The sequence below is a fragment of the Coturnix japonica genome, chromosome 8 (genome assembly GCF_054131305.1).
Source record: "Coturnix japonica strain WE chromosome 8, WE-NBRP24, whole genome shotgun sequence".
In the NCBI taxonomy this organism is placed as follows: Eukaryota; Metazoa; Chordata; class Aves; order Galliformes; family Phasianidae; genus Coturnix; species Coturnix japonica.
The window spans coordinates 9090141-9116015 of NC_140670.1; the positions used below are offsets into that span (position 1 = coordinate 9090141).

Sequence of the window (25875 nt, forward strand, 5' to 3'; positions counted from 1 at the left end):
AACCATGGAAGCTGGCAGGCTCATGATGTGGCTCAGCCATGTGCTGGCACACACAGCAGTGTCCCTGTGTCCACAGCTGCTCTGCAGAGGCCAGGCCTGAGGAGCTGTGCCCTGATCTGGGCCACAGCGAGGGAACATGAAGGAAAGTGTGGATACAGGTGGGCAGCTCAGCCTGCCTTGTACCAAGCGGTCCCTGCGCTTCAAGGAAGAGATGTGAAGTGCAGAAAGGGGCCGTGTTACACTCCTCCCTGATCAAACTAAATGGTACCTGCTTCTATCTCCTCGTGCATCAGCGTGACGACTGTTGGGCACAGGGTGTCTTCGTTTTTCGGTCTAAAGATAGGCGGCACTTCACGGCCGTGTTCACAGGGCGGGTGACTAATCCAGGCGCATCAGGCAGGGACAGGACGTTACCGCACCAAGCTCGGGGGCTGTGGGCAGGGGGACAGCCCGGCTCCTACAGGGGGCTGGAGGGCAGCGGCAGGCCGGGCATGAGGCCGGGCATGAGGCCGGGCAGGAGCCGTCACGTTTCCCCTCAGCGCGACCCTGGGGCCGAGCTCGGGCTGCGGGAAACACCTCAGCGCTCAGCCGTCACAGTGCGCATGCGCGGCGCCGCCGGGCTGTGGCGGCGGGCGGGGAGTGTCGCGCAGGGCGGGGCGGCGCGCGGCCATTCGGGCCCGGCTCGCCGAGGGGACGCGCCGCCGCCGCGGCCGCCGCGATGGTGTCGTGGATGATCTCGCGGGCCGTCGTGTGAGTGCCGGGAGCGGGCGGCGCCGCGTACATCCCGCTCGTTCCGGGGCTTCCCACGGAGGGGGGCGGTGGGAGGGAGGCGGGCTTCGTCGGCCCCCGGGCGCTGCCGTTGGGCCCCCGAGCGGGGGCGGCCGCCGAGCGCGGCCCCGGCGCTGTGGGCGCAGGTGTGGCGGGGCCGTGCGGGGCAACCGCGGATCCGCGTGTTCCGCCGGCTCGGGAGGGCTGCGCCGATCCCCTCTGCATAACGCAACGCGGAGCGCTGCTCCTGCCCGCGGCCCTGCGCGGAGTGAGGTGCGGGCCGCCCCCTCGGGCCGGGAGCGGTCGGCTGTCGCGGTGAGCGCTGCTAGTAAATGAGTGCTAATGAAGCTGTAAAGGCAGGTCGGTAACTGTCAGCAGCGTGTGGCGGCTCTGTCTGTGCCGGCCCGGTTCTTGCTGCGTTGCTCGAGTTGAGATTATGCTGCGTGTGACTTCTTGCCAAGCTAACGAGGTGATCCTGTGCACAGAGCAGTCCTGCGAGTGCCTGAGTGAGTGCCAAGAGCAGCAGGAGTGTGTAACCCGGTACAGGGGGCAATAAACAGGATTTCCTCGTTTTGTTGGTGACAAGCATCTCTCTGAAGCCGCCTGGTGTCATTTCGGATCAAGCCTTGATTTGCTGTCAGGATGTCTTTTCGTGCAAAGTACGTTTGTTGCTGTGGTCTCAGCACTACACAAGTAACAGTCTCTCATCTGTCCTCTGTCCTTCTGCCCTTTATGAGACCCGTCAGATGGCTGAAATGGCTAAAAAGAGCCGTGTGTCTCAGGGCTGGTAAGGAACGATGTTGGCTGTGGGAAGAATTGCTGCCATTCTGTCAGCATGGTCTTCCCATGGGCAGTAGTGGGAAGATCCATGCCCATACTTTCTGTAAGTCAAACTAGCTGCTGAACCTGTTTCTGCTTGGTTATATGGAAACACCAACCAGAGGATTTTGCCTTTAACAGTGTTTTAAACTGCGCTGGCTGTAAAGGAAATAACAGCAGCGCTGGGCACCTCTGTTTCCAACAGGGAGGTTCTTGTTAAGTTGCTTGTAGTGGCTCCCTCTCCCCTCCCCTTTGAAATTAGCTACCAAGCAGCGTACTTGCATTTTTGAGGATTAAGTCCTTTGTGGGTCTGACCAGTATCACAGGCATTTAAGGTGATAGCTGCTCCAGTGCACGGTTCTATTGCAATGAAGGACAGCACATTACTCAGACTGGTTTTCTGCTTGCTGTTACTGACTCACTTCTGCGTGCTCATTATTTTTGCTAAAAAGAGAGTATTTGATACTATTTATAAATCCTCTTCACCTTCTCGTGCCCTGGTTTCCCAGCTGTGGGACTTAAACCTTGCCAGTGCTTAGCTTCCTGGGTAGGAAGTTTAGTGCATCCAGATGAGCATTTGTATAGCTTGGAAACTTATTTAACTTTGCTTAATAAAGTAAAATTTGCACAGGTAGGACAGGCGAGAGGTATCATGGAGATAGAGGTGGTGTGACATAAGATGTTTTTAATCAAGTAGTCTTCAAACTGTCTTCCTTGCTCTCTTTTTCTCAATATTCGTTATACTGGCTTCCTCTTCGTGGTCTGTTTTGCTTCCTGATATCTTTCCAGGCTGTTCCAGTGGCTATTTCTCTGACTTGTGCATCATCAGTTGGTTAGAAGTGTGCTATCTCTTCAGTAAAGCCTGCAACGAAGATGAAAATACTTCTAACCAGCATGTAGATGCTGAGACCTGAGGTTTTCTGCTATTCATTGTCATTTTTGTTTGGTGTCTTTCTTTTGTATATGAGAGCCGTACAGATTTCATGCTGCCCATAACAAGTCCAAAAAGCTCTCTTGTCCTCTTTCAGGATGATCTGTTGTCTTCATGAGTGGTTGGAAGGGGCAGCAGTTGCTCTAGCTGCAGTGCAAGTCCTCCTTTACTGGCAGACCTTCTCTTTGTCAAAGTAAAAAAGAAAAAAGCCAGCAAAGTATGCATCTGTAGGTGTGTCACAGTGCCCTCTGAGTTTTCCATACTGAGGACTTGTCCTGACGTGCACCTCCTAAGCAAACCAGCTTCTGGTTCAGTCTGAGAACTTGCAATTTGGAATTCATCAGCTAGAAATAATTTGGTTAAAGCTTGAAGGAACCAGGGAATGGAGGTAGTAGGGAATTAGAATTCTTAATTGCATGTGAATTGTCTAGAAGAGTCATCAGCAGGGAGTGGTTAAAACTCACTGCTTTGTGTTCTTTGGCAAAACTTTGCTTTAATGAAGAGTTCTGCTTTCTTGCTTTAAATACTTCAGCATGCAGGCTTGTGAAATACATTGCACTAGTTGTGTATCTTCCTTTCAGTGGAGAAGTGGAAGACTCGAAGCACATAATTAGAATGCCTTTTCATTTTAAGGTTTATAGGGTGCTGTTAAGAGTAAGTATAGGTTGTTAGTTGTTCCACTCTGGCTATTGCAACAGTTTTAAGAAAGATTACTGCAATATTTTTCCATCTTTGCGCTTCCAAAAAGCCAAGAGAAAAGTAGTGATTTGTTTGGAGTCTCAGGGAATTTCTGGAAGTGTTACAGCTTGTCAAGTACTCAGTTTCTAATGGTGGGAATTCTTAACTTTGTGGCTGGCTGTCTTGTTATCTTGTAGCCCTGTCTGACTGATCTGCTTTGATTGCTAGTTCTTCTCGTTTTAGGGTCTGAGCAATTGTGTACACATCAGTTGCTGAGACAGTGTATTTAGTAGTAAACACACTGAGTACGTGTCAGTCACAGCCTGGTATGGATGAGATCAGACTATTCTCTTGTGCCAAGCAAAGATGTTATGCATCCTAAATAAAAAAGGAGATGGCCATTTTGTTCTTGCAATCTGTTAAAGCAGACTGTCTGCTGTAATCTGTTAATTTTTCCCCCCTCCTCATATAAAAATGGAAGTTGCCCCATCTGCGTTGCTTTGCAATGCTCGCTCTACCCCTGTATTTAAGCATGTTTTCCTTCCAGTGAAGTTGTTTGAAAGTCTCAGCTGCTGGAATGGTGAGCTGTAGCGGACTGCAGGAGGAGGTGTTTTTCTGAGGTATTTGTAGCTGCTTTTTTTTCTGCCTATTCCCCACTTCCACTTTAGAGCCTTACAAAGAGCACGGGTGTATGAATAACACTTCAGCAAGTGTTCCACAGCTGTGGAATTAGGCTATAGCTGCAGCTATGTGAAGCTGGACAAAGACTGGGGCACATGGGAGCTGACCTGGAGATGGGGAGTAGCGTTACTCTTTCAGCTTTTGCTGCTTTATGCATTAGAACTGTTTGTTTCCTTGCAGTTTCCATGTGAGTGTGTATACTTTGTAAGCCTGGATTATGTCTTGCTCTTGAATTATAAAGGTTTTTATTAAAAACAAGTACAAAAAACAAAATCTTTTTGTTCTTGTTTGCTAATAAAAACACTGTCAAGCGTCTTGCTTGAAACAGCCATTGTTCATGAGATAGAACTGAGTGTAACGATACTGCCGGCATGGTTTGTGGAAGTAATAGCTATGTGCAGCCCGACCTTCCAGTCAGAATGGCCCTTTGTGGGAGAGTTCCTTCATCTGTAGCCTTCTCTTGTTGTGGCTGGATGCTTCCAGATGAAGCCTGAAGAATGTTGAATGCTGCCGGACCCAGAATGTGCTTCCATTGTAAAGACCCATAAATCCCAGCTGCACCTGTGGGGGAGAGGAGAAGGATTTGCTGTCACGGTGAGTGAAAAGAGTCAATCAATCATCATGTGTCAGTTATCCTTGACACTTGATGCTATCCTTAAACTCTAACCAGCTTCTTGCCAGGAAGGGCCATCCTTTCACCCTTCCCCCATCCTCTGCTTCCCAGAGAGGCCCCAATCTGTGTGGCCACAGGATGGTTGAGGTTGTTTTGTCTGCTGAAGCGTGCTTTCTGTAGAGATCCTTTAGAGAGGGCCATCTTTGCTCAGTTGCCATGTGCTATGTAAGTGCCATGTTGAGAATTAAAAGTTGTAGGAAGAAAACAACACTGGTTTTGTTGTCAGCATATTGTCAGTCGAGTTAAAGCATGCTCTGTATTCACATCCTTCACTTGCATGTTGCTGCTTATTGGTTCTAGTGATGAGTCTAGTTACAGCAGTGGTGGTGCAGCTGTTCTCATTAAACAAGGCCTCCTGATTTTTAAAGGCTCTTAAATTTTGTAATTGGAAGTCTGCAACTATATATACATCAAGGGACTAAGTACGTTGTCCTGTCTATTGAAGGCTTAAAGTCATTTACATAATTGAGCAATGAAATCATTAAAATACTTCCATCCATGGTTCAGCTTTGCAGTTAGGTAATCCATATGTACAGTCAAAAGCATCTGCTTGCTAAGCTTGACTTGCAACACTTATTCTGTGAGCTCCTACAGTGTAGGATGTGACTGGTTCTGACAGAGTTAGAAATGAAATGAGCATGCCCACTGCCTGCCTGACACACCTTTCCTTGTGTCAATGTTTGCTATGCAGTCCAGCTGCTCTTTTCTTGCCCGTGTTTATGGCATTCTGCAGATGCAGAGCATGCGTGATCAGCGCTCATAGCCCAGGGCGGCCTGGTGAACTGAAGCTCCCTGGAACAGATGGAGCACAACCAGAGGCGTACTGCAGGGTCTGACATTCTGACTTAATTGTCTTGGTGTGCACTGCGTTACAAAACGTGCTGAAATCCACATCTGTGTTCTATGCATTGTAGATAAAGGAATGCCAAGAACTGCGTGCTCTGGCACAGGAGGACATTGCTAATTAAACAAACAACCTCTACTCTCGCATGTTCTGCAAACCAGCTTCTGCTTTGTCAGAGCATATCTCAGCGTCTCAAGGTTCAGAGTGGATGTGACTTTGTACTGTAACCAGTCATTGGTTATTTTGTATGTAGAGCCCTGTCCTGATAGGTGCCTATAAGGACATCTCTGGGGGAAGTGCAGTCTGGAATCCTGGTATCTAAATAAAGTAAAAACTGCTTTGACTTGGTGCTTTTAACCTTTGTGAGAAAATCTTTTGGGGGGTGGAGGGGAAGGGGGGGAAGTAAAAACCATGACTTGCAGAAATCTCTCTCCTGGTCTTTAATGTGCAAATCAACTTTTTCTGGGATTATTGGTCCTTTTTTTTCTGGTTTTGAACCTTCAAAACATCCACTATTGCATGGGAGTACCTTCTGTAGCCCATCTAGGTACTTAGAGAACAAAAAGAAGAATATATGATCTCTGCGTTCTGGATCTCTCACACCTTAAAGGCATGCTGGTTAGACTGTAGTAATTGACTGCAGGAAAATGAGGTGAGTTATACAGGGATGTAGGGTAGGAAAGATTGACTGTTGTTCTTTTACTGACCAGTGTGGCTTTAAACATGGTAGCCAATGTGCTGAGATGCTTTAACACAACAGTTGTAACTCCCCGTAGAGGTCAGCTGCATCCTGAGCCCCTGCAGATAGTTCCTGCTGTAGTTTGTTACTGACAGAATAATGGGGTGTGACTTAGTTTCCTGGGTGCTCTGTGGCCACTCTGCAAACACTGACGTGCAGGTAGGTTTACTTAAAAGAATGTTTTCCCTGTGTTATCATCTTGATAATATTGTTCAGTGTCCCAAACTGGTGGAACTTGTATCTGATGTTCCAAACCAACACAGTGCAGCCTCTTTCAGAAGCCTTTAACTCGGTGTAAAAAAGCAAGGATCCAAAAAAACATTTCCTGAAGTGAGAAGTCTGACAGTGTTTTGCTTTCTTTTGCTAATAAAGCTGTTGGGACTTACACTGCTGGAAGGGGAACACTGGAAAACAGTCTGTCCTTGTGCCTTGCAGCTGCAGTCTGGTTTTGTTATTTCCTCTTCCTGACTCCCTTCTTAATGCATTGATCAAAAGCACGGAAAGGGGAACAAGGAAAGTACTCTCTTGCTTAGGGAGATCTTGATTGGTTTTGGTAATATCAAATTCCCTTTAGCTCTAATTGTAAAAGAAAAAAAGAGTTATTTGTTATTATGCTGCTATTACTCACCTTTATCTGCTAACGTTCTCTCTCCATACTAGGGCTCTGTTCTGGAACATGTGGTTTCCCTTATGTCTAAAAGCACGCTTAGTGCTACTCAGATTAAGCATATTTACCAGTAAGTTGCTTTAGAAGCCGTGGATGGAGCTGATCTATTCACATCTTTCAGCGGTGAACAGCTGAAGGTTCATGTAGAATACAGAATGTCCACAGAAACATCACACGTATTCTTTTTAGTGTCTGCTTTAGCTGTCACTAGCTTGCTGTAGATGCAGTTTAAATAGTGCTGGTTTCGCAATTCAACATTAGAATTATCACTGGAAGCTGTTTCTCAATAATAATAATAATAGCCTTGAAGATCTGGGACTTGCCCCAGAAGCACCTTGTGTTCATGTGTGTGCACGTGTGGTTGGGCAGCAGCCTCTTCCACCCTCTCTGTCCTCTCCTGCTTTATTGAATGAACCTCTGGAGAATGAGATTCAGAAGGGAGGGAAGTTGTTTCTCAGCATGGCATTTCTGATGTTAAGTTACTAATGGGGCTGCAGTTTGTTAGAGATTCGGCATGTTGTCAGTTCTTGACTTGGTGTCTAGCACTGCACCCAGAGTTTTTCTTAGCACAAGCTGTAATTGAGGAAATGTGTGTACTGTGGAATGACAAGCCCAGATGTTATCCCAGTGGTATCTGCCAAATACAAATTTCATGAAGAAGCCATTTTCCTATGTACAATGGAAAATGTTTTGGTTTTATAAATGCTCTAAGAGGCTTTAGAAATGCCATTTTGGCTCTTTATCATTAGCAGAGCTGTTTGGAAATCAGAAACCTTTAGGCAGAAATTGAGATGTAAATAGCTTGTGATGATCAAAAGCGAACAACAGTCGCGTGAGGAAGAAATAAGGCTTGTTGTATTTCAGCTGGTGTTGTGTGGCTGTGTCACTTTTCTTTGCTAAAATACATTTGTCTTTTTTTTAGGGTTTTCTTTGTAGAAGCTTGACCTTGAGGCTGTTCTGAATCAGCCCCCCTAGGTTATAAGATGTACAATGATTAAATTGGAGCTTTCTGAGCCTTTGGGTTATGAACTGTGCTTTCCTATTTAAAGCCAAGCAAGCAGACTCAGTATGGCAACATGGCTGTGCGGTTTGTCTTTGATTTCTATATGGCTTAAGAATGAAATGTGGTTTATCTTGGAAAAAGCAGAAGGAATTCTTAGTTGGGACCACTCCTATTGTAAATGTTAGCTTCCTATAACTGGTAATTCCGATGTTGGTTGTGCTCCAAAAATGCTGAGAGAAGACATTCCACTGCGGCATTCTGCTGCACCAGCTGTGGCTGACGGTGCAATTCCAAAAGCAGTGAGATACTCCAAAGTTTCTAGCTGACCAACATCAAGTGGAAAGCAAAGTTGTTTTGTTGTTGTTTTTATCTCTGTGTCATTCAGTGGTGTTGGAGGGGTTGTGCCTACACTGTAGATGATGTTGAGGCAGAGGCCAGGAGGGCAAAACTCCAGTGTGATGGGTGACTTTAAAGCCACTTTACAAAGCTGAAGAAAGCTTTAGATTCCTCAGATGGTGATAATGAACATGACTCCAGGAAGATATTGAATGTTTTTCCTCTAGTATCAGCAATAGTAGAGCTACTAGGTTGCTGGACTTCCATAGTTCATGTTGGATGTTACGTTTTTTCTTATGCAGCTCCTGAGGTGATGGATAAAACACACTTGAACGCTTTGGTACAAAGAATTTCTGCTCATCTTGTGCAGCTGAGACGTGAACGCACACACTATGTGATATTGCACAGGATTCTGTGATGACTTCCACAGCTTGATCCTGAAGATAGCATAGCGTGGGGGAAATAGGCCCAAGTTAAAGCTTTAAAAACAACTCCAGATGGCAAAAAATTCCTTTCTCCCAGCACTCAGGAAGGATTACTGCCACAGAATAGTGAATTATCTTGCTTTGGATCTGAAATATGTTATAGGGTGAGGCTGCTTTAAATGTCCAATAGAGTTGCTGTAATGATAATATTGTTTGTTTTTTTATTTAATTACTTTGTTTTGTTCTTCTCAAGTTTTCTGGTGTTTGTGTTTTTTCACAGCATTTGCTTTTTGTTTCTGTCAACTGCAGATCTTTGTTCCTTGCCTTAGCATTGCTCTGTTCAGCTGCAGTGTCTCACTGTGTCACTTACCGTTTTGTACTGGCTGGAAGAACATCTTCATTATGCAAACCTGAATGTTATCCGATCGTTTTGCCAGCATGAGGATCTCTGAGATCTCTAAGATCTGAAATTTAAGAGCATCAAATGTGTTTAAAAACCTGCAGTTGGCAGTGCTGAGGTGATAGTGTTTGTTTTATTCTTGACACTTGCTCTGCCTCTCCACTGTTTGTGCATGTTTCAGAAACTTCTGTAGCATGAAACCTCTGAAAAGAAATGGCCACTGACTTGATGTGAGTTGGTTCAAGTTATTATAATGAACAATTTTTCAGTGTGCAAATAAAATTGAAGTGGAAGGTGTTTGCAAGGTCTGGCCTTAATATAATGGACTTAATGTTGCTACACATAAATTAAGTCCTACTCAAATTGTAGAAGCCTTGAATAATATTTTGAAGGCACTGAGTAAAGCTAATATTAGCAAGAAGGTGTATGGGAGAGTCAGGCAGTTGTTCTTGGCTTCAGACTAACAGAGCCAACAAGTTAAGTGTTAAAAGCATATATAATTTAAAATTTCTCAATTAAAATTGAATGCCTCATCCTAGAATTTGTGGTATTTGTGCTGCTTTTGTTCAACACTTTATCTGCATGAAAGCAGTGATGTTTTAGGGGCTTCTGAGAAGTATCCCAAATTGACAGGATCACGTAGCTCATGAAAACAGTGTGATCCTCCAATGGTAGTAATTGTGAAGAGCTGTTTCAGAAGCGAGTGAGCTTGTTAACTTGTTTGTTTGTCAACTTTGTCATGATGATATAAACTCTTTTAAAATATACCCTTCTAGGTAAGATCTTAAGCTGCATGGCTGTTTCTTTGTACATCTGTATAGGCATCAGCTTTCCTCACTGAACCTCAAAATATTTATAATCTCAGTTGTTTTCTTGCTCGCTCTGTGGAATAAGCTTATTGATGCATGTGGTGAATGTAGAAAATAGTTGTTGAAAACTTGAGTGAGTTTGAGTTTTTCTTTTTTCTCATAAAAAAACAAACAACAAGAAAACCCAACAAAACTGAAGCAGGTCAGCCAGTCTCTTCTAATTGACACCTTCAATCCAGCCATCAGCCCTTGCTGATCATGAAAAGAAAAGCACAGTTTGGTTGAAGGACGTCTTCTATTTTGACCAAAGTCATTCTGGGTTCTCAAGGGTTGAATGAGAAGTAGGTGTAACCATTGATCATTGTTGGTTAGTTCTCAATGTTCAGTCCTGTTCCTGAATGATGCCATAGGTGGCTGCTCAGAGACCATGAATACTTGACTTGCAGTGGCAAACAGTCATAGAAATGAGAGAGTTCAGAGAGAATTAAGGTAGATATGAGGGAAGATAGCTTATCTGAAGCTTGAGTAAGTGTGAACAGCTTTGGGAATTGGTACTTTTCCAGCAGGGATAAAATTCTGCTCTTGAATGGAGAGTTAGGTGAAAGATCTAAATTGATAAAGATTACTTTGTGTTGAAGGCCTTCAGTTTTTTATCTTTCTCTTGTGGAGATGCTAGAGCTGAATCATGTGGCAGTGTTAGAAGAATCTTGTTTCGGTTGCTTGGAAGCTATGAGATCACCTGCTGACTGTTGTGTATACTTGGCTGACTTTAGTATGTAAACAGGAAGCAGTGCAGGGACACTCAGGACATTATAATAGTAGAAGTCAGGCACGTGTTGCATCCACTAATAAGTAGGCATGCAGAGAGGTGGCTAAGACTTAGGTAACAATTTCTATTCCTAATGTATTTTTTGTGTGTTTTCCAGTACTAGCTTGTTAGAATGTTCCATACTGCCGGGTTTAGTGGGCTTTTTCACTGTTTTAAAGAACATTTGAGGAGTTTCTTTTCAATAGTGATGGTTTCTCCAGGCTTATACCTGTGACAGGAGGTGAGTTGCTTTGTAGGGTTTACATACAGGTAGCGCCCTTAGAAAAGAGAAATCTTGAGAGTTGTGTTGTACCTGTGGTGATGCAGCTTCTTCGTGTTACAGTGTCCATGATGACAAAAGGTAAAACATGACATGATGGTAAAAGAGTGTAGCTTTGCTTTGGGAGTTAGTACAGTGTTCATACCTCCCAAGGGCCTGAAGAGAAGGCTGATACAATGAATATACAGCATGTTTCTTTCTGAGAGTGGGACTCAGGGTGCGTTGCTGGCTGGCTGAACAGGCCCAGTAGGCTGCAAGCTGTATGTAGGCTGAGCTGGAAATTCAAAGTTGATTCACCCTGAAGGGCGTAGCTTATCTAACATGTGGGTATTGAGTTAACTGTTGATTAAGACTTCTGATCATATATTTTTATCTGGAGCTTTGTAGTAGCAAATAAAATAAGTAACAACCTAAGGCAACCTAGAAAATACTTTGAGGGTCTCTAGTGCTTTCAGCTATGGGAGTTCTTAAAGGAATGTATTAGAATGATATTTAATGGTGGCATAGAAGGGCAAGTCTTCATTCCAGACTTGAGAAGATGTTTCACTGCATAACAAGCAGGTTAATTAAAAATAACAGTGCTTTATTGGCATGTAAGTCTTGTTTGCTCTGAGAGAAACCTGGCAAGCTTATGCAGATAGGCAATCGATCTTACTGCTGTATCTTGGCCATGAGTAAAACTCCAGTACAGAACATCCTTTATGGGAGATGATTTTTTTCTAATATATATTTATACTTTGTCTCCTTTTAGGCTTCTTGCAATGATTATTATACATAGGCGTATACTTGCATGAGGACAGGGAGGAGGTTGGGGGAAAAACAGCAAAAGTAGGACACAACTTGGTAGGAAGTTCAGTTTATCTTTATGCTCTCCTCTTCATTTTTGTCTAATGCTGTTTTTTGTAATTACTTGGATGCAAGTTCTTTAAATATAGTTTGTTATGCTTAGTGTTGCGTATCTGAATATTAACTGGTAGCAAAGTGTGGCTCTCAAAGTGTGTTGAGAGAGAGAAGGTCTTGGTTTAGTGTAGTGCCTTTCAAAAGCACTCAGGATGAAAATGTTGGGCTGAGCTTTTGTTTGTGTGAGCACATAAAAAGCAAAGGTTGCAGCTGGCTTAGTGTGGGACTTGGTACCAAGCTGTAATCCTCAAGGTGGGGGGTGCCAGCGAGGCATGACTCGGACTTTCTTTTTAATTGTAGCTTTTTTCCCCCTTAATAGGGTTCTTACAAGTACTCACTATGCTTTATGTTGATTGCAAGTATACCATACAGATGTTTAACAGTTAAAACTTATTTCATAGTTTATCATATTTTATGCATCACAGCCCCCTCCTCCCCCCAAAAAGGAGTCCTTTTTACGAATAGCGTGTATTCTGAGCAAGTGAGTTACTGCTTTTCCAATGTGTGCTGATCAAAACCCTGGAGATATTTGTTAGTGGGTATGACCATATATTTCTTTTTAAGTCCAAGACCAGCCAGCCAACTCCAGTACCATTCTTCAGAATAAATTTCATTCTGTTTAGATTCCACTAGCAAGCTGCTCTTTCAGAAGGCATCTTGCTTAAGCTAAACTGTCTAAACAAGGCCTTGAACTGTAATTGTACGTAGCACATACTATATACAAGTTTATGCACAGATGTTGCAGTGTAGTTGAGGCTTTGATAACACACACCCACCTACCCAGGAGTCATCTGTTACCTCTAGCACATATTTCCATGTATTACCTGCTCTTGCTAAGCATGTCTGTGAAGGGAATGGAAGATGCTCCTGTCATAAATCATAGTGAAAGACCCCTGTTGGGAAGGGAAACTGGATGGGGTCAGCAAAGTAAGGGAGGGTGTCAGGTATTCATATTCACTCCCATGATTTTGTGCAGACAGGGTAGATTTGTTTCTTTGTTCTCCAACCTGTCAAATGCTGTCAGTGATTCCTCAGGATGTTGGTGCATATTAGTAATGTAAATGGACACATTAACGAATGTTTGGTTCCCTGTCAGTCTGTGCCAAGACTGTCAGCCTGTCAGTGGGTGGGGAAATCACCCTCATCTGTTATCAAACTTGTTAGGGCAAGCATAGTAAATGACATTGTCCCCAAAGTATCTTAGATTGACTGAGTGTCCTGAACAGCTTGTACTATCAGGGAATACTTGTGGCCCTTGTCTCTGCATCTCAGAGAAACAAAAGAATAAAATTCCAGACACCCTCCAGCGCTTCTGGCAATCCTTTGGCAATGCCAGCAGACTGAGGTTGTAAATATGCTGTTGGTTTAATGGCTTCGTGTTTTGGGAGTGTTGACACAAGCTGTACTTCTGAGAAACTTATACGACACTATGAAAGTCTTTAAATAGAGAGTATGTCTAAAATAGTTATTTATATTATGTATAAACTTGAAAACATGAGTGTTGTTTACCTGTCTGAATGTGTTCTGTGGCCAACATCTCATTAATTGGTCGGATGTGAGCTCTGCTGCTTCACTTCAGAGGTTACTGTTTCTAATAGTTGTGTGTGATAACATTATTTGAAGTGTAGGACTGTTGATTATGTGATAACACAGATAATGTGTGTTTTAATAGCTATATCGATACACAAATGCACTGTTCTGTGGTTTCATAAGAAACACTTCTCTTGGAGTGAGCACAGTGTCCATGGAGGAGGTGGCTGTACCGAAGGAGTGCTGCACGAGCTGTTGAGTGCAGCTGGGAAACAGCAATAGCTTGGTGTATGGCTGGCAGAGAAATCACACTGGTAAGCAGGATTATACCTCTAGATCTACTGGAGAAATAAAGCAAATGATATCACGCTCGGTTGAAATCTGTTTCCATCTGTGGAAGCTGGCTTTATTCTTGTCTGCTACATTAGTGCAGCGTGCTAATGTACGCTGTGAAGTATAAAGTAGGCTTTAAAAATAACACTCAAGCTTTTATGTTTGAAAAGCTTTGGGCTAGTGGGTACATCCTTCAAATGCATTGTGTGCTTACTGTAAAAATAGCAGCAGAAGAATGTGCTTGTAATGTGTGACAGTAGGTACTGCTAACAACCTGGAGATGCTGGGGGTATTGGTGTGAACAGACAATGCTCTGCTGTTGTAGCTTTGTCAGTAGTGTGGATTGCACCCAGGCTCCCTGCTGCCGTGCTGCAGGTTGCTGCCTTCAGTCAGCTGCAGTGAGCAACCTTACTGTTAGCTCTGCACTAATCTGTGATTTATAGATTGAGGGCAAAACTGAATTTGCTGGAATACAGATCTGCCAGCTGGGGAAAAGCCTTTGTCACGTCTGTGTTGTGTTGGGAGCTGTTCTGTTTCTCACTTGAGGTGTTCTGTAGCTGAGCTTTGTGATCTCCTTACTGCTACTTCAGGAGCAGTTGTTCCCAAAGCAGTGCTCTCCAAAAGAGATCCCATTACATCAGATGATCTAGCAAACTTTCAAGGATGTTACGAATGGAATAAATTGCTGTTGGAATTTGAAATTAAAACTTAGCTTTTAAAATAATAGCAGTGTTACCTGACAGTAGATTGAGTGGAAAACTGCACACTAGAGATCTATTCAGTAAAAGATGGAGTCTGTTTGTTTCTCTTTTGTGTGCTTCACAGGAAGAAACTGGCATGTGCAGTCTGCAAACAGCTGTATAAATAACTTTGGACTGTTTTAGACAATTGTGAGGTGTTTAGATGACCGGTAACCACTGGCATGTAATTATGAAGCCACCTGACAGTTAGTTAGCAGTGGTTATGGCGTTCATGAACCTCTTTTGTGTCCTTACTATTCAAAGAAATTTCCATGCTTATAAAGTCTCTGTTACATTATTAGATTAATGAGGCTTTCCTTTATCTCTGGTGCTTAATGGTTCTAGTTTTTGCCTGAAGGAACAGGAAAGGTGAGCACCATTAGAGCTGATGGGTTGCTGGATTTGGGTATTCCACAGGGACAAAGAAGAGAGGAAGAGCTTTCCTCTGCAGGAGTTCCCACTTGCTTGGATGTCCACGTGTTGGTTTTGAGAAGTTCTAGCAAAAGAAACTCAAACAGCAGAACTTATTTTGTTAGAAGTGCTTTTGGAGAAACTCCTGGTCATCTGATAACAGGCAGAAGCACTAACTCTGGCTTATCTCCTAGGGCAGGTCTCACAAAACTGCTGTCTTCAGGCAAGCACTTTTCTGTTGATATTGCTTTATTCTTACATATTGCAGGACTCCCTCCAAGTGACCTGTAACACTGATTTTTGTTTCAAACCAGAGAATGGTGTTTTTGTTAGTAAAATAGTTGGGTTGCTCTAATGGTGTATTGTTACTGCTTTGCTGTATATTATAAAACTAATTCTGAAAACTCTTCTTATTTCCTGATAGGCTCGTGTTTGGGATGCTGTATCCTGCCTATTATTCATACAAAGCTGTGAAGACAAAAAATGTGAAGGAATATGTAAGTCACGTTGCTTTTAATTGCTTAATTAATTAGATGCCTCTGCTGAGATAAAACAGAGACATTTTCATTATGTAGTGAAATAAATTATATGGAAGTTTGGTTTGATCGTCTTGGCAGTAGATACAAAACCTGTGTGAATGTAGTGGCAGTGCTGCGTTTTTTCTTTTGAATGATCAATTCTCAAACTCTTCTTATTGGAATGTATCCAACATACTGTGCTGTCTGAAGAACAGGAGGGTTTTAAAACATAAATCTTATGTTAGCTGCATTTCGGTTAAGTACATGAAATAATGCAATTCTGGGCAGGGGGGAGGGGAGGAAGTTTCCAAATTCTGCCAGTGCCTGTGGGTAAGCTGCAACATATTTGCTTCTTGGTGACCATGTCAGTAGTAGCAATGGTTTAACTGTTGTTGTATGGAGATCAACAGGAGATCAACATGAGAAAAGGGGTAGCACTGGGTAACCACTGCTCTTCAAAGATGAGGACAAATGTAACCAGGGAGGGAGAAGATCTGATTAAGATGCTGGGGAAGAGCGAAGCAAACCAACATAACCCAAACCATTCTATGATTCCATGGTGAAAGACATTTAAGTGGTTAAGAATCCGTTTATGTTTCAAAGTGAACAGTGATGACTTTTGCAAAAATGACATGCTTTTGTGAGAAGCTTTGGTCACTGAGTTACTTGCCTATTTTAAGAGACAGCCAAACTTCATTTTGGCAACTAACCTATTGCACTTCGACTTGGCTCCCGGACTTACAATAGTCAGTGCCATTGGAATTTTAATTTGGCAGTCGTATCTGTGAGTTAATACTGCTGTCTGGGTGTTTAATGGTGCTGCTCTGTACTTTGCTGCAGCATCAAAATGCAGAAGCTGTTGTTCCTCCTCTTGTATGTCTTGCATTTAGCTTGGTTGTGTCATCAAGGCTTCAAAGTGGACCTCATGTTCATACTTTTAATCAGATTGTACGCAGAAGCTACTCCTTATTTGTGCATATAGAGCTAATGCCTGACAGAGGTAAGCTTCTAGGAGGAAAAAATGTTAAAAGTAAGAGAACTTGCTCTGAATCATTCTTATTTTACTCTGTCAGGGAAGTGTATAATGCAAAGAATATAAATCCAGTTTTCTTCCTTGCTCTCTCAAAAAGCTTCTATAACATTAGCAGAGGATGGCAGTTGCTAGTTCTTATGCAAGAAATCATCTTAAGAAGTGATTAACAGTATGTTTTCTAAGAGATGATGATTAAAAAAAAAAAAAAGCTAAAATTCTGACTTGACTGTCCAGTTAGCAGTGACTTCCCTTTTTGGAGATGCATGTCACACCAGACCTTTAATAGAGCTTTGAACTGTAGTTTTCCAATTGTTTCAAATTGCATTCAATTTGAAAGCACCATTTTTCAATCAGCTGTGGTCTTTGACCAGTCTCTGCATGTGCAGTTGCATCCTCAATGTTCTCTGGGCTGAGATGAATAAGAAACATTGCATTGTTTCTAAGCCTTCTTTAATTTTTCAGCGCAGCTCTAAGACTTTTTCACAGCCAGGGAATGACAATGAACCTCAGTGAGCTACCACAATGTTGCCAGTTGGGATAAATGTCCAGAAACATCTTGGGAATGATCCATGTTTCATCTTCCCATCTGGGTCATTTTCTTCAGTGTAGGTTACTGCAGTGTTCCAAATGGCACAGCTCTGCTGCCAGTCATGCTATGGCCCAAGTCCAGCTCCCTTACCAGGGCTGTGTGTGGCTCAGGACCATCTGTTTCTGTTTACAGGATTTCAGGGGCTTTATACCAGTGACATTTTGGACGTAGCTGCTGCTTTTGCCAGGCTTTTGGTTTTGTTCTGCTGTTTTTTTTCATGGTATTGTGACATACTGTGTAGGTCACGGTGCTGCAAAATGTACACAGATAACTTGTGAAGAAGTGAGAGGTTTTTGCTTCTGTTCTTCATAATGTAAGGCATGCGTGGACTTAAAGTTCTAGAAATTAAGATCTTTTCCTTTGAGGAGAATTATTTGTTCTTTTAATTACCCTGGTTTAATGGAATAACTGAAGATCTTTGAGGAGTTTTTTCAGTGTATTGCACCAAAGTGCCCGCAACAATCATCAGAAACATAGTTTAGAAGTCTGAAAAACCAGACTTCTCAACTTGGCTTCAAAATCCTGACTTGAAAGACTATGTGTACTTCAGCTGAAGCCAGCAAAGATGAGTTTAACACTCAGCAGAAATAAAAGCCTGACAAAATAAATCTGCAGTTACCCTTTTAACATTAAAAGCAAAACCTAATCAAAGTCTCTGAAGCTTTTATCTTGGAGTGTTGAGTTGGTAATGGTCTGTAGGGCGGCATCAAAATATTGAATATCACCTTTTGTTTTTCCTGTTTCTGGTATGGAAACCACTGCTTGCGTGGCTTCACTGTCAGGGATGCTTTAGTTCAGTAAGGATACAATTTGACCAGTGTTCTTGAGAATCTTTGCCCTGGCAGCAGCAGGACTCCTGGCAGACATCACGCGCCCTTTTGCAGAGCGCCTGCTTCTCTTCACAGCATCCAGAGACAAACTCACCTTCTAGTGTTCCCAACTGGATAAATAGGTGTTGATTAAATAGTGAATAGCCTGGGAAAAATACGTGGGGGAAAAAACAGTATTGCGTGGCATTTTAAACATGTGAAGTTGGAGAAAGGGTGGCTGTTCACTTTATGCAGGTGTTGACTCCGGTTCATGGAAGGGTCACCAGTCTAAATGTCACATGGCCTGTCAGAGATGACTTCAGCTGTTGTGTACGTTTGTCTTAGCTTAGTCAAGCCTGAAATATCTAAATCCTCTGACAGACTGCAATGAAGTGTCATCACATGACTGAGCTTCTTTTCAAATTGAAATGCAGGAAAGTATTTAAGATAAATAGGTCTCATGACAAAGGAAGTAGCTTCAAAGCTTAATGCACAGCTATGGAAAAGGCAGCAGTGTCGCATGGGGTTTTGAGTACTTACTGAAGTCCACTTCAAAAACATGTATAGATCAAATCTGAGCCACATGCTCTGTGGGAAACTGGATGCAACTGCTTTTGAAAGAGACTAACATGAATTTTAGACTTGAATTTACTGCATCTGGTTGCAGCAGTTGCTAATTATTATTTATTATTTTTTTTTAAAGCATAGATGGCATTAGAGTTTAAAACCCGTGGGTGTTCAGTTAAGCACTGCTTATTCAGTTGTTTCTGATTAGCACTGACCTATTTTGGAAATATGTTATGCTTGGCCACTGATGATTTAGAGAAGACATGCATGGATCTACTCCGGTAGTATTTGTTCTGAAAGATGTAATCTGTCTAGGAAAGAAAGTCTGAACAGATGTTCAAGGAAATTAGAGATGTAATTAACTACTAAAATGCAGGTTTGAGGGTTTCTTGTAAAAGCATCGTCTGATTCCAAAGGAGCAATGTATGGTGGAAATTTTAAAGCAACAACAGAAAACCAAAACCCAAAACAACCCCCCCCTTCCTTCAAGCCAAGCCAACAAAACCTCCACGTTCACAAATACAAATAGACTCTGAAGCATTAAGGTGCACAGATGTCAGCTCTTTTGTTAGCAAGAATGTTGTGGTTCTTGACATGTGAACAGCATTCAAATTCTGTGAAAATGCTTTTGTGCTGCCTTGCTCCAACGTCAGTACTGTAATGCCAAGTACATATGGAGAACCTAAATGCAAAATAAAGTTGAATAATGTATGTTGTGAAGTGAAAGTAAGGGCTGTTGACTTATTAATGCTGGAAATTTTGACTGCTAGAAACACAAAGATGAGTGGAGTATTCCTTAGTGATGTACTGGGAGTTGCGCTTCATACTTACAATAACCTGCTGACTCCTTACAGTGTTGTTTTTTCTTTTTCCTCATCATTAAAGCTTATTAGAGGCAGAATCAAGTCCATGAAGGCAGTCTAAGTGAGGTTGTGACCCCAGTGACCCAGGCATTTCACCTAGCTCATGGCTGCTGCTACCAGTTCTTACAGACAGAAAACCTTCAGGGACTTTCTATAATTTCAATTGAAACCAGACTGAGATGCTGTTGTTTTGACAGATTTGAACTGATGGGTTGTTAGATGTATTGTGTATTCTATGTAAAGGAAAGAAAAATAAGTTCTTACTGATGATGGTGTTTTAATTTTCAGGTTCGCTGGATGATGTATTGGATTGTATTTGCTCTCTATACAGTTACTGAAACAATAACTGATCTAACAATCTCTTGGTAAGAGCATGCTTTCTATGAACAATGGATGCAACAATATTTGTTTCTCATCTACTTTGATTAGCAGTGATGTACCTTTATAAGAGAGGCTGTGCTTGTAGAGAGTAGAGTATAGTTCTCTTTACCCTGGTAGATTTCAGTGTGTGTGAAGGATAATGTGTTTCCAAGCTTGCTGTACAGTGCTGCTCAAGGTGGAGACTACAGAACTTTTCCCTTTGCTGTGGAAGCTGAATAGCAGAATTAAATGCTCAAAAGTGTAGGCTGATCTCTTTGTTTAGGATTGTGTAATGCAAAGCAACTGTGTTACTTGTTTCCATTTTTTTTTTGCATACGATGATATGTTCATTTCAGAAAATAAATCTATAGGTCTATAACTTGTTTAATTTTTGTGTAGCATGACTTATTGCATGTATAGAACATTAAATGTTAACATATAGTTGTTGTTCGGAGAGATCTTGATTTAATTAGTGCTTGTTTCCTTATTCCTGTTGTTAATTTCATGCTACTTTCAATTTGTTTTTAGGTTTCCACTGTATTATGAGCTGAAGATTGCTTTCGTTATTTGGCTCCTTTCTCCATATACTAGAGGGGCGAGTTTAATGTACAGGAAACTTCTCCACCCTCTTCTTTCTTCTAAAGAAAGGGTAAGAAATAACTTCTCATTTTTAATGCCTAATATGGAAATACCATATGCTGAAATACTAACCATTGCTAAACAAGTCATAAAAGCAGATCAGTGTGTTACTGGCTCATCAAGCAGCATGAACTTGGACTAGAAAAGTGCACGACTGTCCATATGCTTGCTTTCATTTAATTTACTGTCTGTGACTTTGTATTGACATGAATTAGCATAGTGTTCTCTGGTCTACCTAGTGTACCTTGGGGAGCCCAGTTGACTGGAAGTGATGCAGTCAAATTGTTCTGCTGGAAGAGTACATACAGAAGCAAAAGTACAGTTTTAGCAACAGCTCTTTGTATTGTCATTTTTTCTAGCGTATCCTACTAATAGAACTTCTCAGGATGAATGATGTTGGTGACTTTTCTGGTTTGCAAAGTGAAAAGGATACGAAAATAGATTTTCTACTGAATTATTAGGGAACAAAGTTGAAAGGATGCTTAGCTTTGTCCAAAGTAAAAGGCCCCAGATCTGCTTTATTTATTTTTTAGTACTGTATTTGGATTTGTGGAAAGAGCAATTAGTAAATTTGTGAAGACTACTGCTGCTAGATCTCATTGTGTAGAGTGTAAGCATTAAGTGCCATAGGTCAGTACAGGGTTTGGCCTTTTACTAGGCAAAACAGGTCACTAACATGATTTGAATGATGTCATCTTGGCCTTAGGAAGGTTGAACTACAAACACTTTAACTTCATAAGCTAAAGGGATTTTTTGCCTAGTCTGCTATTTACTGTGGATAACCTTGAAGGCTTTACCTCCAACTGTAGCCATTTACCACAGCTGGAAATAAGTGTCCTGGCTTCACTGTCCTTGATACTTACCTGTGTCAGAGCCCTGGTCTCTGAAGTTCTTTGTGCTCTGGTTCTACTTTTCTAAGGAATTAATTTCATCTTGAGCGTGTTGTTTACCTTGTATAACATTTGTCTGGCAATTTAAGCTTGTTTTATACAAGAGGCTTTTGTAGCTGCGAGGTTTCTGAGTGGGATAAAAGTCTTCTGTTTTATCTTCTTGTTTGACCAGCCTTGATCCGTTTTTAAATGAGAGAGTATTAAGTGAATGGAAGATTAGTATACGAAGCTAAGAGTAATTGTTCCATTAAGTATTTCCTTCAAGATTTCTTTTGTCATCTTTTTTTTTGAATAAAAGTAACACTGTGGGGTAATGTGATTCTCATATGCACGCCCTTTTAATACTGAAATATGCTTTGCTTTAGGAGATTGATGAGTACATCATACAAGCCAAAGAAAGAGGCTATGAGACCATGGTGAATTTTGGAAGACAGGGGTTGAATTTGGCAGCAACCGCTGCAGTGACAGCAGCTGTGAAGGTAACCTGCTTACACTGATTGCTTTTGTTCTTGATATACTTGTTGAATGGCATGATGTGATATTCAGGCTTAGCCATTCCTACATAAGAAGTTTTGACTCTGCAAATGTTTAGAGAGCCTGGAATACAATGCCAGGCCTCATACTATGTTTATTTAAGTTATTTTTTCGAATGATGGGGATCCAATTACTGTAATTCAGAAGATACCATGCATTTTTCTATACAGGCTTTTGGTAAACATGACCGTTGTTTCTTTTCTGTCTCTGTTGTGCTTTCTTGTTGATAAACAAACTATTTAAAGGATTTCTGGCTTCTTTCTGCTGTTTTTCTCCAATCAACTTGAGGTAATTGCATATTTGAAGTAAGGCATGAAAGATTACTACCACAGATAAATTTCTTGACACAATTAACTTGTTTGCAACTAGTTGATTGAATTATTGAATTAATGCACTAAGCATAAGCTTGCATATTGCTGCTTACCATTGTTTTACTTTATTTAATTTTTGTTAAATTGTGAAGTAAGCAATCTGTGGTTGTTCTGGATCCAAGTTCCTACAAAACTCATGGCCCTTGGGTGAATTTTAAAGGATTCTGGGTCTAGCAAAATAAAATGCAAGCTTTTAAGTAAGCTGAGCAACAAGAAGGGCCACCAAAAGGGAGTAGAACTTACAAGCAAGCTGACTTCTTTACTATGTGTATCCATTTAAAGTAAAACACAAAGAAGTGTTGTAAGAAAGATGTGTACATTCTCATTAAATTATAGTTTTGGGGCTATCAGGATTAATTTCCTCTGGGACTGCTGGAACTGCTGTGTTCATCACAATGGGACTGAAAGCTGTTAGTAGATAACAAAGTACTATAGTGGTCCTGGACAGTCACAGTTAAGGAGGTACAGCTAGCATTTAATTTCCATGCTTTTATGTGAACTTTTTAAAATCTGAGACATTTTTGAGAACTGCATTTTTGAACCGCTTCTCAAAAAGGACTGGAAAAACAACCATGCGTACCTTGTTTGTTTCCTTTCTCTTTTTAAATATGTATGTGGGTGGCAGCTTAAAAATAACACTGCTCTACAGTATAGACACAATGAACCTCACGTGCTCAAAGTGTGATTCAGTTTGACCACTGATTCTTTTTTGGGGACTGAAATTCTTAGTAATGCCTCGAGGCACAATGTACAGTGAAATGGAGTACACTTCTAGAATGAATGTTTCCAGAATGAAAGTAGGTTATTTAAAACAAACCCAACCAACCAAAAAACAACAAAAAATCTAACTTGGAAATACTCTGCTGGGACAAAGTTCTAAGAACTATGCTATTTAAAATGCTAAAAATGCAAATTATTTGCCAAACAGCAACCAAACTTAACATAACGTGCACTTATAGTGATGCTTATGCTCTGTGTGTTTTCCCCCATGTATGTATGCCTAAGACTGAATATTTCCTTGTTGATCCTTATGGTGCTACGGAGATACTATGAGATAAATGACACAAGTATCTGCTCCCAGTTTCTTCTGAAATATGAGTAACTTCTGTCTAAATGTCATCCGTGTTTGGATTTTGTTGCTATTCAGCTGTAACTGGCAGGATGCCTGCTCCATTTGTTAAAACTTATTCAACATGCTCACAGTACTTGTACAGAATTATTTCAGTGCAGATGAGATGTTTGGGTAAAACAACTACAATACCCAAGACCTAAAATAGATATGATTTAAGCAGCATGAAAGAAGAGACCCTCTGAAAATCTTTATTTTGGCATGCTAAACCTCTGTGCAGTTTGTCATTCCAGAAAGCTGAGCGTGATTGCTCCGTGCAGACAAATGGAGACAATGCATGTGTTCTTGATTTTGTTCCCTATTTTTGAAGAGCTGACTGCTGCCTCCAGCAGGTGGAAAGATTATCCCTTCAGCATGAGCTGGTGGAGCATGCTATAGGATTTCAGGAATGGAATTCTGCAGAGTATTAGTGGGATCAGTTTTGTTGGAGATGGACTTTCATCCCCCCCCTTTATTTTTAATGGAGCAGGCGTGCTTATTCTGACATGTTGGATCTCAATGTTGGTTCTCCAGTTAGGAGCAGAGAAGGTAGGAGTTTAAAGGCCAGAGGAGGTCTGAAGGAAGCTGCTTAGTAAAGTGTTCAGGTAAATGATGCTGGGATCTCTGCTTTCTCTGGACTTGAGTAAAATTGTTTAGTACCTCTTCAGAATGTTTTCAAGAGCAAAAGTGGGAAAGAGCAGTTTCTCCAAGGGCTGTCAAAGATGAATGGATTTAATATTAAGTGCCCGATTAGCTGTAAAAGAGAAGCTGAAGCAGACAGGTCAGTCTACTGAACTGTGACCTAGATTTAAGCCTGCTGAGCTGTAAAGTTAAACTGCAGTTGGCAGGAGTTGTGGCTTACAGTTTAGATTCCTATACTGATATTTTTAGCTGGTACTTGTTAGCCACTGTCTACATGAAGTTCATGTCCAGACAACACAATCTGATTGTAAAGCTGCTGCTTCTCTTAAGCAGTTGATAAGGAAGTGTGTTTATTTAGTTTACCTGCCCTAACTGTATTTGTTGATCTACACCAGTTGCAATGCAGTGTTTCAAAATCTCCTAAATGGCGTATCTTAGAAAAGTGTATTGATACTGTCCTATTAATTTAAGAATACATGTTTGAAAAATCCTGATTTTGAGATACTTAAAGATGAAGAACACTCTAGACGTCTAGGCTTCTCTGCCACCACCAGCAGGATGGATACTAAGCTGTGAAATATATTAATAAAGTCGAACAAATATTGTTCATTTGTTTTAGAAAAGTGATAACTTTTATTTTGTGGGCTGTATTTCAGCACGCCTTGTAGTCATCCTGAATCTGCTACCTCTTTTCTGTTTGCTCTTGGCCTTGCTTAAGCTTCCTCTTCTTCCTGCCTAGGGCATGATGCAGGAAGGTATCCTGCAGTCAGTCGTGGCACGCAGCCAGTATCACTATTAGCAGCTCAGCTCACCAGCACTGACTGCTTTCATCCCTCCTCCCTGCTGCTACTCCCTGGCACAATGCAGAGGTCATTCACAGGACAGCAGTCCCCTATGCAGGTTGAGAGGGAACAGAAGTTGTTCTCCATCAGCCCGGGTCAGATCTAGGAGAGAACAGCTGGGAATGTGGGTGCTGCACACCACGGCTTTGCAGTCTAAAGCTCCAAGCAGCTCTAAATGCACAGTCTGCTGAGAACTCGTCCAATGAAGCCAAGCAACTTTGTTCAGAGATGGTTACCACTGATGGCGTGCAAGTCCAATTTAAACAAGAACAAAAGTCCTGAGGCAGATAATACAGCGTGGTGTCTGTTTACAGCAGCTTTTCTGGGTTAAGTGTATAAACTCCACTGAGATAGATGCTCAGTGGCAAAATGGAGAAGGGAATTTCATATATGAAAGTCAGCTGATGAAGCTGTACATTAATAGCTCACTACAGTCTGAGTAGTCTCAAAAAGCAGCCCCTGAAGTGGGAAATCTTTAGCAAAAATTAGATTTAGTTACAAGTTAATGCTTGAGATTGGTTCCTGCTAATGAATGTAGTCTCTGAAAACGGTTTAATATGTTTTAGGAAATATTGTTAAATAAATAAGCAGACATGTTCTCCAAAGTCCTGCTTTTTAAGGCTGCACAAACTTTGCGATTAACCTCCGTTTAACATTCACTTACATAAAAATTGAAGGTTTTCTGTGTGCTTCTGCCTATGCTGCATGTGTGTCAGTCTCCCATTGTGATGTGGTCTAGTTGGCAATAGCTGGGCTGGATGCAGCCTACAGTGTTTCCTCCTTCCCAGCAGGAACCCTTGAAATTCTGGGGTTGGACTCGATGATCTCTAGGGGTTCATTCCAACCCCTACAATTCTGTGAAATAATGGGGCAGTGACTCCAACAAAGAGCCTGACCTAGAGGTAGGGGTGGCAGCAACTCTTCTTTGTAGCAGCAACACTGAGGGCATGGCCGGGCAGAAGTGCTTGCTGCTGCCTGTGCTGTGAGTATGCGTGTAGGAGATCTCCCTCCAGCCTTGCCTGCAGATGGACTGCCCTGTTGTCTGTTCTGTGGACAAAGGCCTTGCTTTCAGAGCTTCTAATGTGTTAAAAATTCAAATGTCAGTGCTGCTCTCACATTTCTCATACAAGAAGATATTTAATATTTTTCAGGCAGATATTGCTTCTTAGCTGGAAATAATACAGGTCCTCTTATACCACCTACTTTCTGCAAGAAAGCAATTATCTGTTTCTTTTGAGGTTGAAGAATCTTCCTGAAACTTAAGTGCCATATGAGCACTTTAATAAATAACACAGTACAAAAGTACAAGGGGGGGTGCGGGAGGGAAAGACTAAA

The 25875-nt window shown here is 41.8% G+C and overlaps 2 protein-coding genes across 4 annotated transcripts in view; one reads left to right on the forward strand and one right to left on the reverse strand.

The window, feature by feature from the left end:
- JMJD1C (jumonji domain containing 1C) overlaps positions 1-586 on the reverse strand; it is a 163088-nt gene extending 162502 nt beyond the window's left edge. The window contains exon 1 of one of the 2 annotated variants that reach the window (XM_085554005.1): positions 269-586. The gene's annotated coding sequence lies outside the window, so the exon portion shown is untranslated. The remainder of the gene's footprint in view (positions 1-268) is intronic. The other variant, XM_085554011.1, reaches the window with a different exon arrangement.
- A 62-nt stretch (positions 587-648) lies between these two features.
- The window catches only part of REEP3 (receptor accessory protein 3), a 35770-nt gene continuing 10543 nt past the window's right edge, over positions 649-25875 (forward strand). Inside the window, exons 1-5 of one of the 2 annotated variants that reach the window (XM_015866223.3) lie at positions 649-750; positions 15200-15272; positions 19443-19519; positions 20043-20163; positions 21409-21522. In XM_015866223.3, the coding sequence (XP_015721709.2) occupies positions 719-750; positions 15200-15272; positions 19443-19519; positions 20043-20163; positions 21409-21522 (417 nt within the window). In that variant the 5' untranslated portion in view covers positions 649-718. Of the gene's footprint in view, positions 751-4293; positions 4472-15199; positions 15273-19442; positions 19520-20042; positions 20164-21408; positions 21523-25875 lie in introns of those variants that run through there. The other variant, XM_015866224.2, reaches the window with a different exon arrangement.